The sequence below is a fragment of the Limulus polyphemus genome, unplaced genomic scaffold (genome assembly GCF_000517525.1).
Source record: "Limulus polyphemus unplaced genomic scaffold, Limulus_polyphemus-2.1.2 Scaffold1795, whole genome shotgun sequence".
Taxonomy (NCBI): Eukaryota; Metazoa; Arthropoda; class Merostomata; order Xiphosura; family Limulidae; genus Limulus; species Limulus polyphemus.
In genome coordinates, this window is record NW_013667405.1 from 47,194 (window position 1) to 60,073 (window position 12,880).

Genomic DNA, 12,880 nt, shown 5'->3' on the forward strand with positions numbered 1-12,880 from the left:
AGCATCTATGCCTAAAGCCAGAGGGTGAGGAACAGGAGCTGGGCATTCCAGTGAGTGGCAAAAGCAATGATATGAGGCATCCCGAGATGAGTGCAGAACCAAAAAAATATTTGTGGATGAAGCATTCGTTTTGTAGGCAGAACTCTGTTGGGACCAGATAACTGATTGGCTACAAAATTCATAACACTTGGAACATGACAAGATAGGAGAACAATGATTGTGGGCCCAAAAGAGAAGCTCCAATGTTCGAAAACAAAGAGACCTGGAGTGAGTGCCCCTTTGCTTGGAAATGTTGGAGGCCACAATGGAATTTTCCAAAAGAAGTATTTCCACCTACCCTTGCAACTTTGTGGTAGTAAGAATAGACTTCTCTGTTTTGGCGAAACCCAGCTCTCACAGCTTTAGATAAAAAAGCTTGAGTGTGAAGCTCTGCTAAGTGGGGGGAAGGAGAAAGAAGAAAAGCCAGTCATCCATATAAAGGTATGTGTGAATGCCGAACAAGTGAAGATGATAAGAAAAGGATATGAAAATCCGACAAAAGAAATATGGGGCAGATAACAGATAGAGAAAGAAACTGAAAAAACTGTCTCTCGTTCACAAAACGGAGATAATGAAGTGACGATTCCAGGATCGGAAGATGAAGATAGACATCGGCAACATTGAAGGTAGTGCTGATACAAGAGGTCTAGAAACCCAAATGGGAGATGCAGGAAACTGTCTGGTAGAAGACTGGGAAAGGCAAGAGACCAGTATCAAAAGAGAAGAGTGGATACAGGCTACATCCACCCGAGATTCTATGGAATATGAAATAACTGCAAAAACAGAATGTCTGGTGAAGGTGGAAAGACTAGTTCAGGAGGTAGGACGCAGGATGTGATTAGCTCTTTGAGCAAAGGAAGGAGTCCAAATTCACACCAGTCCACCCCCGATCCCCAGCAAACTCAGCCTTTGAGCCAACAGGAGAAGAAACATCAGACCTCATCTAAGATTCTACCTCTCTGCATATGAGGGAATAGACATCCTCTGTGGAAAGGGGGCCTCCCTCTGACACCCCAGGCAATGCTAGACTCTAAAGGTGGCAAAGAAGGAACACTGAGAGACTCCATGTTAGAGACATGAATGTGAGAAATCATATCTGAAATGTCTCAAATTTTTTTTGTGTGGAAAATAAAGAAATGATACAATAAACTCAAAATCCAATAACACGGGTCGAAAAAAATCATTCAAAGCATAGGTATAAGTAAAGTTATACAACATGTGAGAGAAACCCCCAGCAAGCTTGTAAAACCGGCATTGTAACATTCTGCCATCAATAAAAGTGAATAAGAAGTAATAACGGGGAGCTGATATTCAGATCTGGGATAGGGGTGCAATGACTAGGTGGAAAAAATCACAAGGTTTAACTTGCTATGGGCAATATAGTGAGGTATAAAGGCTGGAGCAAGCAAAGCAATATTCATACCAATGCTTAGATGCGCAGAGAAGAGAAACCTTCATCGGGATAAAGCTAAAGTGTAAGCATAGGTGTGTTTGGAATTAAGAAATTAAAATTTAAATAATATAAAATTCTGAATTATAAGTTACATTCTGATGCTAATTTTGTTGACACACATTGATGATAAAGTGTGATTGAATATTGGATGTAACTGTGAAACTACAAATGTTGGCATGTGCAGAAAAGCCAGGCATGTGTTTAAAGTGTAAACACTGCCAAGCTTTTTCTGTCAAAGAGGAAGTAATTAATTATACCTTAATATATCAAATTAAGTCTTGATTACTTAAAAAACAGTATTTATTACAGTAAAATAACATCAGTTATTTAATTAGCCATTTTCCAAAATTGACAGTTTTCATTTTGGCCTATCATACTGTTAATCTGTTTATAGCTGTAGATGTTTAGGAATAACTACAAATTTACAAACTTTGTAAGAACCAATACTGAAAATACCATGTCCATAGTTAGAAGAATAAAAAAAATTTTAAAAATGTAAAGCTCTTTGCACTGAAAAGTTAGTAAAAATATTCAAACAACAGACTGACCAAATATTTAAAATACTCAAACCAAAGGCTGATTGGGTAAGTAAAATACTTATACCACAGGCTGAACAGCTAGATAAATAATTCAAACCACAATCTGACTAGGTAGTCAAAATACTCAGACCATAGATTGATCAGGTAATTAAAATATCAGGCTGATAGACAGTTAAAATATTTATACAACAAGCTGATTAGGTAGTCAAAGTACTGAAATCACAGGCTGGCTAGTTAAATAAAATATTCAAACCGTAAGTTGACCAAGTAGTTAAAATACTTTAACCATATGCTTACCTATTTAAACCCATGATTAGAAAATGTTTAAGAGTTTGAATATTCTCTGTAAGCTTTGTTAAAAGAAGAAGAAACATTCAGGGTTTTACGGTCTAGGTGTAATTTACTAAAACCATTATGCACACGAAGCCCTACCTAAACACCAATGTTTCTAATTAACAAGATAAGACATGCTGACAACAAATTTATCTTACAAAAGTCCAATTTCCAAAAGTCTCCTCTTTCCTGCAAGTCTGTCATTCCTCCATATACCCACATAGCTTCATCATGAATGACACTGGTGTGATTATGACGTGGCAAAGGACATTCCAAAAAATTCGGGAACTTAAAAAAGTGCCACCTTTCTGACTCTGTATGAAAATAGTTAAACATTTTTCAAGTAAAATGTGCATAATATTATTGTTAAATGATATTCTGAAACTGAAAGTGCAAACAAAATACATAATTTTTACATATATTTCTTGATTATTGTAAAAACAGAGTAAAATTGTGCGGAGCCTTTGTGATGCTGCATCAACGAGATTCTGTTGTGTACCTCTATAAGCATTTACTTTGTGTATGTATGTATGTATGTGTACATATATTTGTCAAATTTTACTATATTATACAGGTTTAATAACCACACACACACACTGCTTAAGGAAACCTTATCAAACTTATTGGTTATGAGTAAATATAACAGATACAATTTCTAATATGTTAGCAAATGTTAAACAACATATTCTCTGAAAACAGAAAATAAAAACATATCAGTATGCATATGGTTTATATAAATCTATGCCAGTTCTACAATATTAAATGTGCAAATTTCAGGTACAACAGCTCGTTTTACTGCACTTAGGGTAACAAATGAAACATACATTGCATACAAATGTATATTTATGTGAGTAAGCAAAAAAGGGATGAGCTACTAAGTATGTACACAACCATCATCAATGATGATGTTCCTTTCATCTGCTTACTTTTTCTTCTAGTTTTCTTCAGCTTTCGCTACTTATAATCACATTATCTGCGTACATCATGGTCCATGGTATTTGGTCTTGGATCTCTTGTGTCAATGTAGAGAGCACAACAATCAATAAGTAGGACCTCAAAGTGGATGTATGGTGCACTCACACTGCTATCAGAATGTCTTTTGAGTTACCTACAGGTGTTTGTACATATGCTCGGCAATCTTTATGGATGTCAATAATGAGTTTGATATACTTTTCTGAAAGTTACTTCTTTCTCAAACTATCCCAAGTCCCTGCCCTTGGTACTCTATTGTACACCTTTTCCAAATCCAAAAAATGCTACATGAATCATCTTCCTTTTTCTCAGTGTCTCTCAGTCAGAATCCTCAAGGCAAATACTGCATCCATTGTTGAGCATGCCAGTACGCATATAATTTGATTCTGTGAGATTGAGCTCTTTTGTCAGATTATTTTACTTATTACCCTTCCCAATAACTCATCATGTGACCCATCAATTTTATTCCTCAATAACTCCCACATGTTTGGATGTTACCCTTTCTCTTGTAAATAGGTACAACTATACTGTTCCTCCATGTACATAGCATTTGCTCAGTTGTCATTATGAGGTTAAACAAACATGTTAGCCATTTCACTCCTTCATGACTCAATGCTTTTCATGTCTCAATTGGAATTTCAACTGCCTTTCCTGTTTTAAGTTTTTCATTGTTCATTAACTTCCCTTTCAGAGCTTTGCTGTATAAAACCCAAATTTTGGTTCCTAAAAACATGGCTGCCTTGGATATTCTTTCTTAAGTAATTGACTAGAGTATTCACTCCATCTCTTTTTTTATCCACTCTTCATCATGTATCAGTTGTTCAATTACAACCTTGACGATTTTCATTTTAGTAAGGTTCTTTGTTGTTCGATCTTTAGCTTTTGCTAGCTTGTAGATCATCTACTGTCCTTCAGTTTACAGTTTATCATAGATTTCCTTGAATTTGAGCCTTTTCTCTAATAACAGCTTTCTTTACCTTCTTTTCTTCTTCACTTCCCTATAAGTCACCAGATCTTTGGTACTTTTCAAGTTTTGCCATTTTTTTTATAACCTTTTCTTTTCCTTGATGCTATTTTGGGCATTATCACTCTATACCTCACTTCCTTCTACTTTAATACATATTTCTTCAGTATCTTGTGGGTCTACCTCAATCTCACTGAGGTGTGACTAAACCCTCCTTTTGAGGTCTCTATTTTCTGGTCTTTTAACTTCCACCACTTGATTTTGGGTGAACTTTTAGCCTCCCTTTTTTTTTTCTCTCTTATTCCCATCCAATACTTATCACTAGTATTTTATGTGGTGTTGTGAATCTCTCTGCAGGTATTATTATTATCATTACTGTCTCTCCATATTCTCTCAAATTTGTTTTTTTTTCCCATTGTTATATCCAGCTTGTGACGCATAAGAGCTCACTATTGTAATATACTCCATGCCCATGGAAAGTCTCATGGACATGAGCCTTTCACTCAGATGTTTGATCTCAGTGATGCTATTATTTAACTCTGTACATGTTATCATGCCAACCTTGTTATTTCCTGAAGTACTGTTCTTTGGTACCTTTCCAGCATGTTTCTTGGATGCATGCAATTTGAATATTATGTTGATTTAGGGTTTCAGCTAACTCATAACTTCTTCGTGTTAGTGTCCAGATATTCCATGTTGTGAACCATTGTTTCCAGACTAACTTCTTTGGCTGTGTCCATCCTTGAAACAGAAGCCCACACTAATTTTGCACAGGAAATGAGTGATCTTTCTTTGTACTGTTTCCAGAGGACATCTTAGCCGTTATTGTATTACTCTTTAAGGACTTGTTTATAGATTTTAGTTATTTGTTTTTTTCTGTGCCAAATGCTGTCCAATGCACAACCCCTAGTGAGCTGGAGGACTGGTGGATTACTTGTTTGTCTGACTTATACCCCCAATCCAACCAGGGAGGCCCTGAAAATAGTTATTCTACTGCTGGCATAGTTCTCAGAGTCACGGATGCATGCAAAAATCCATTACCATGTCAAAGTCATGCAATCCCCAGATGAAGTAAAGTACATACACAATATTATTGTTAAATGATCTTGTGAAATTTAAAGTGCAAACTAAATACATATGTTGCTTGAACATTGTAGGAACACAATACACATTGTTTTGAGTCCCTATGATGCTGAATCAAAGGGATTACATGTGAACTAAATATGAAAAACAGTTTCCTGATAAGATAACAGTATCATTCAATTTCAGTTAAATATTGTTACCTCTGAAAAAAGCAAGTTAGCATTAATCTTAAACCCTATAAGTTTGTTTGCCTTTATCTTTTGTTTTAGATGATAACAGTGAAACAAAAGATGTGGTTAATTATGTAGAGTAAAGAATTATTTCATATTAAACAAGCTTACCAAAATCAAATGCCCAAAGTTCCCCTGATGATCCTTTCAAATCTTGATAACCACCATAGATATACATCATACCATTGTACTTCAAAGCAGTATGTCCACGCCGTCCAGATGGTTGTGAAAAAACTGCTGTCTTGGAATGCATCTTTTTCCATGAATTTGATTCTAAATTAAACAACACTATAAGTTACAAACACTGTTCTCGTAAATTTTAATGGCAATATACTGATTATCCGGTAACTGCAATTTTTTAAAACACTGCTTACTGCATTATAAATTATGAAACCAAGTAAAAGTTTTATCAAAAAATATAAAATTAATAATGCATCATAACTTATTAACTCTTCTCCACTAATAACCACTGTCATGTAAATTTCGCATGAAAAAAATACTGAAAAAATTCAAATGATCACATAATGTACACGAAATTGGATGACTAACCATAATTTGGTGTGAATTCTTTATTTCCCTATAATATTATTATGCAAAGAAATACTAATTTAATGGTTAGGAGATAAAGAAATGTAGAGTCTAAACAAAAATGATTAAAGAAGCACACTTGGCAAACAATAAAACAAATGAATTCAAAAAGGACTTCACAAGATTAAGTCAATTTGAATGACCTATTAGTGGAGGCTAAAGCTGGAAGAACAGTTGAAGTTTTTCATGACTTATCTTCAAAATTCAATCAAGCTACTTTTTGTTTATGTTATACCAATTAGTATAGCATAAATTCATGGCTAATAACCCATATTTTAATAATATATAAGTTTTAAGTTCTTAATTTTACAAGGCAATATTAATAAAAATCCAGAATTTACCCTAATGTAAGAAATGTGACATTTTTTCTCTAGTCATCTCTTCTTCTCTAATTTATTCACCACCCCTCCAATAAGTATGAAATTTAATGGAGATTACTGACTAATAAAATCATCATTTCTGAGACAAATCATGATTATTATAGCATTTAATATTGTTTGGTTACAGAGATATCAAATAGAAAATCAGACCTCTCTTGCCACACCCACCTGTCATTTGTCTCATATTTAATAATATATTATTATTAGCCAATAGAAAACCAAGGTTTTCATCTATGAAATGATGTATTTTATTCTGAACAGAAAATTGTCAATTTCTCTTTTAGTTCTAGCTTTGCTCCCACAGGGAAGATATTGATTAGCTTGGATGAACTTGTAATGGCTCTTGTCACATAGTTAGAAAGCCAGAAAAATTGTGAGTTATGGGACATTGTCCGATTTTTGCATGTTATTATTCTATGTTCTTTTGTGTATTATTTAATTAAATAAAAAATATTTAGTGCACTACTACCATTTATATATAAAAAATATGGTTAAGTGTCATCGACAGTCGACAGCAAATAAAAAGAAGGTCCAGGTAAGTACTTTATTTCTTGTTTTTCATGTGTATTCTTTATTTATTATTATAAAAGTAACTAAAACATAAAAACTGGAATCTCTTTAGTTATTTACAGATAGATTAGGTGAAATAAATAATAATAATAATAACAAAACATTTTCATGAGGCACACACATGAGCAGCTTGGAGTAGTGTGTGGGTAATGTAATGTAAATTCTAAAAGCACAAAAAAATAACATCTTGACACGAATACTGCCAAACGAGGGAGTCACATGCATCAGGAGTGTGTCACATTCTTATTGGTGGAGGGTAGTCGCATGATGAGTTGCATGCGAGATGCATTTGAATCAATCAATTGTAAGACATGTGGGAGCTTAAGGCTTGTGGTATGCGAGAAAAAATGTTTTTGGATAGAGAAGGCTGCACTGAATGAGAATAGCTATTTATATGAGAAGATGTAATGTACCATATCAGAAAACATAATATTAATATTGAAGAAGAGGGCTGAAGGAAGATGGGAAGAGAACAATAATAAGAAATAGGAGACAGTGAAAGAAGGTAATATTCCTGAGAAGAAAATTCAATGAAGGATGCAGAATGTTGAGGTAGATCCATGTGTACACTGAAAGAATTGTTTACAAATTTAGGCAGTGGAAAAAAACAGCCTAAAATCTACATCCTCATGAACAAAAATGATAGTTGGAGAGAAGCTCATGTCGAGGCCTGTAAATGGCCCAGGCCACATGCAAGACTCCACCACCTGCAACACAGTAACTGTAACATCCCCCAACAGACAAAGAAGTACCCAACAACATTGTGGTAGTCTGTCTAGAGTGAATAAAGTTCAGATGTTGAACACCAGACAGCATGAAAATTACCATCTCTTTGTAATTCATATGGTAGAAAATAAGAGCCACAAACTCCACAGAAGCAGAATTGATTGAAAATAAAACAAAAAATACTTCCACAACAGTTGGTTTTGTAGATACTTCAAACAAACATCGATGTTGAGAAATCTCATGTGAGCAAAAAAATGTTTTAACGTGTGAGTGCCAAATTGAGAAGTGATGATTGAACAATCAGTATAGAGAGAACCAGCTGCACTAGGAGGCAGTGTCACAGTCCCACTGGTGGAGATTTTTTGCATGCAACAACACAGCAGTATCATGTGGAAACACATGAGATTAAGTGACAGACACAAGGCTAGTGGCAAGCAGAAAAGTTTGCTTACAGAGGACAATACTGAATTGGGAGAAACAGATGTGTGAAGAAGTTATGTATTGTATTAGAAACTACTTACAGCAATGACAACAGATCAATTACATAGACTGGTGATAGAAGATAGATTGTTGGTGTAGGCTACAATCTAGCTACTAAGGTTTAGAAAACTTGGTTCTTGGATGCAAAATTCCGGATAACAGCCAACTATGAAAATGAAGACAAGCAATTGAATTGTGTGGTTGTTAAAGAAATGTTTGCTGAGATGCTAATGGAAAGAAGCTCTAGATCAGCCCAATAAAAAGGGGAATAAAAGCCTGAGTTTACCAAAATATGGCCTTATTTATTCAGCTTGTTTATGTAGAACTGTTAATTAGAAGTAAAACTGTATCCAGACTCCACTCTGAGAAGTTGTAGGTTTTGCAAGACCAATAACATCAACATTAATTGTGTCAATGTTATTCACAGCATTGTATAACATGGTTGTGCACAAAATGTAAGCAACTCAACAAGGTAAGGCTCTCAGTAACTCAGAGGTAAGTCTACATGATACGAGTTTCTGATGTTTTAGTTTTCCTTGTATTATGACCAACATGATTTACCATGTATTTTACATTATGCATTAGTATATTACAACAGCACTGTAACAACTTCAAAGTGATTAAAATATGCAAAGAAAATTAGCCCAAAAGTAAAGCACTTTCCATGAAGGGGTCACTTCTTCATTAGATAACACCAAGAGATTACAAAATGAAGAATTTCTCCATGTCAAACAGTAAAGCATACAAAGATGTATAAATGTAGACAACAGTTTCTTATAACTATCATAAGTTATATGTTTTCACAAGTTTTCAAAAATTATCATAATTTTTGCATTGCGTAGCATCAGAGGAGTGAACTTAAAAAGATAATTTTAAGTGTATAGATAAATTTACCTTCTTTACATCTGAAATTTAAGCAATTTCTTGTAATATTTCACAAGAAAAAACACATTTGGTGAAAACTATTCTAATGGTCATAAAATGAAACTTTTATGTTTTTTATTATTCCTGTGATCACAATAACTTTAAAACTGAAAATAAGACTTCATACTATCACAAACTAAAGCAATGTATGGAGGAAAAATCTAGGTCATACAATGAACTATAACAAATTTATGATAATTTAAACTGAACTACACAACATTAAGTATATCAACTATCAAAGGTTAAAAACCTACCATATTATTAGTTACTACTGAAAGAAAAGTTAAGATCATACAAAAAATTATAAATAAATTCTGAACTTGAAAGCTCAGCTACAGTCAGTAATAAAAAAAACAAAAAAACCCTACTTCAATGAAGACTGAGCTACACAACTAATGCTATTTAATGAAGGTAAAAACCTGCTTAATGGTTAGTTACTACTAGAGGTTACTAACCCGTACTTAATACCCACAAAGGTGTTTCTCCTGTTGTTGCAAAACCTACTTCTCCTCCAAAAACATACAGTTTATCCTGTAAAGAAACACATTTGAAACATTATTTGGTCACCATTAACAAATAAATCATAATTCTGTGTTATCTAATCTAAACTATTTTTTGCACCGACTATTTTTTGTTTTAAGTTTGTCATCCAAGACAGAAAGTGCATTGCTATGTTGTTTTTGGTCTAAATCTTTTAAGAGTAACAATAAAATTATAATAATTTAAATAAACGATATTTTATTTTTTCTCACTGATACGAATATGTTCTAAGAACACTAAATCTAGCACACATCTTTATTTTTGTTTTTTGTATAAATTTATAAGCAAATTGTACATTTAATTGTTTTTACAGGGTTTAAGAACATCCCTAAATAATCCCTAAATAACAAAGACACATGTATTCATATTTTTTTTGTTAAGTTTGTAAGACTATAAATATATGTTTGTTTTGTTTCTTGTGTAAAAACTTAGTTAATTTTGTTAACATTCAATCAAAAAGTTTCTCTTAACAAATCAATAAATTCATATAAAATTCAAATATTTCTTTGTAATTTCTAAATGATTTTTCATTGCACTATATGAATATTACGAAAAAAGACCCAAGGAGTTTTAAACAAAATTTCTTCTCAAAAAACTATTGTTGCCTAGATGACCAAAAGTAATACAAGTATTTGAACTTATTGAATAATGTCTTCTTACAAGTAAGATTTTATTCAAAAGAACAGCCTGTTGGAACAATGTTTGAACTGTGATAAAGAAAAAATGAATGAAAAACATTTACATATGTTGAATGTTTTGAAATACATTTACTCCATCATTAGAAAAGTCTTGAAATGGTTTATCATAGATAAAAAAATCTGAACATCTAGAAATAAAAGTTATAAAACAATAAGCAAATAAATAGCTGTACACAGATCTGTAATACATCAAGTTAAGTAAACAGTCATTATGAAACGAAATGATTTGGTTGTTTTAATGCAAAGCCACATTGGACTTCCTCCTGTGTCCATCACATGAAATCAAAGATCTACTTTCCAAAAACATTTCAGCTTTTGGGTTTCTTGTTTGTAGCAAAAGGAAATAAAATATTAATTAGAATTCAAGACACAAAGATGAACATTGATAACTGTTTTTTGCAATACATATTAGGAAAAAAATTTAGTTGATGCAATATCTGTAGATTATTTAGATCAGAGTAATTTTTGAGAAGAGTAGTTTATTTTATAAGAAGTTCAAAGTCTGCAAATCCACGTGTAATGTATGCAAAGTTATCAACAGATACGCTATAACTGTTTTTTCTTTATTGACTGTTATTTGAAAGAGAAAGTTAAACAAGTTAAAGATCAGTTCTATTACATACAACTAAAGATCCATAGACTGACTGTTAAGTGACATTTAATTTTGCCAGTCATATATGATATTACAGATACTATGCATTTGAAGATGAACCATGAATGAATGGCTGTTGGCAAGCAATCTTTATATTGCAATAATTAAAGATTCTGTTTAAAAGCTATATCACATACATACATTTGAAAATAATTTGCATGATGCTGTTAAAGATGGAAAAGAAGTTGGTCAAGATGTTTTAATGAAATAAAAGTTTTTATTTATATTTTATATTATGACCAGGTGAAAAAAAATTATTCAGCTTACTAGATAGAGTAAAAGACTCGTGGAATTGTTTTATGTGAAATAATATAATCAGTGCGCGCGTGTGTGTGTGTATATATGAAGGGAGGAGGGAGAGAAAGGTGGATACTTTTTACAGTTCATCCATGTAAATATTGATATATACAGATTTCAAATCTAGAGAAGCCTTAATAGGCTGGTTGACAGAAGATTTTTTTTTTTATTTCAGATAAATCAGAAAAAATCTGACAGTAAGATCATTAGCTGACAAGGTAAAAGAACAAAAAAATTACAATTATATAATTTACAGGATACAATCCCTGGAAGAAAAGATCGCAGTAGGTAGTCAGATGAATTGATTTTTGGGAGGCCATTGGTACTTCTTTTAGGTGGTTGGTAATGAAGAACTTTGTGTACAATGCTTTGATCTTTTAGGATTTTGAAAAAACCTCAGAATTTCTTTTCCACTTTTATTATGATTAATGATAATAAATCCATGTTAAGTTTATGAAATTCTGAAGTGCTGTTCAAGAGAAAGTTAATTTTATTAATGCAGTTGCTTTTTTCCCCCAAAATAACAGGGTACTATGGTGTTATATTTGATTTTCTAAAGTCTTTGAAAGCATGAGGTTCATCATATTTGAATAGAGAGGCAGTTGACACTAAATATCTATTTAGAGAAGAAAAAATTTAAATCTGATTTTCAGCAGATCATTGACCAAGTCATGGGTTAAAGATTTTACAAACAAGCTGAAAGTGTTAGAGGTAGTTCAAATATTACTGCAAGTCACTGAAATCAAAAATCACTTTGTCACAATCAATGTCAGACAAGTGGTTAATGACTAGCAAAGATTAAATGCCTAAATCCAATTTAGGATAGATGATTTTGTGGATCTTGAGTATGGATTTCTAGACTTTAAATGCTGGTGCTGTTATTATTTAAATTTTTCTCAAGAAATCAGCATAGCCAAGCAAAAATAAACAGACATATTTTTAAGTTCTTGATTTGTAAAATTGTATGTTTGAAGTAGAGAGTTTTCAGAGTAAGCCTAGGGTGTTTATATTACGTATGTAGTTGGGTATCTAGGAAATTCTCCTGATCTTTAAATCCATGTTTTCATAAATTCTGAATTGGTCATTCCTAAGTCAATATATTTAACTGCTCATTTTGACTTATTCTCTTATTTTTACCAGTCTAATGACTTAATATTGTTACGTCTCCGTTTGTTAATTGATTTTTCCGTAACTTCGTTCCAACAAAACTTTAACAACACAAGTCTTTACTTAATAAAACTGGTTTATTCTTTCCGAATATAACTCTGCGATACACTTAATCTCAATACTCGCGCTAAAACAACACTGTAACGAAAGAACGTTAACTTCAACAATACCCTGTGACTGCAGTTCAATTACTCACTATCTGCCTCCTTTCGCGTCACGTTGTCCCCTCCTATAGATATATATCC

The 12,880-nt window shown here is 32.8% G+C and overlaps 1 protein-coding gene across 1 annotated transcript in view; it reads right to left on the reverse strand.

Annotated features, from left to right (window-relative positions):
• Positions 1-12,880, reverse strand: part of LOC106464964 (tip elongation aberrant protein 3-like) — a 66,980-nt gene that overhangs the window by 38,238 nt on the left and 15,862 nt on the right. The window contains exons 4-6 of the mRNA XM_013925138.2: positions 9,737-9,812; positions 5,725-5,886; positions 2,523-2,678 (exon numbers count right to left, since the gene is read on the reverse strand). Of these exons, the coding sequence (XP_013780592.2) occupies positions 2,523-2,678; positions 5,725-5,886; positions 9,737-9,812 (394 nt within the window). The remainder of the gene's footprint in view (positions 1-2,522; positions 2,679-5,724; positions 5,887-9,736; positions 9,813-12,880) is intronic.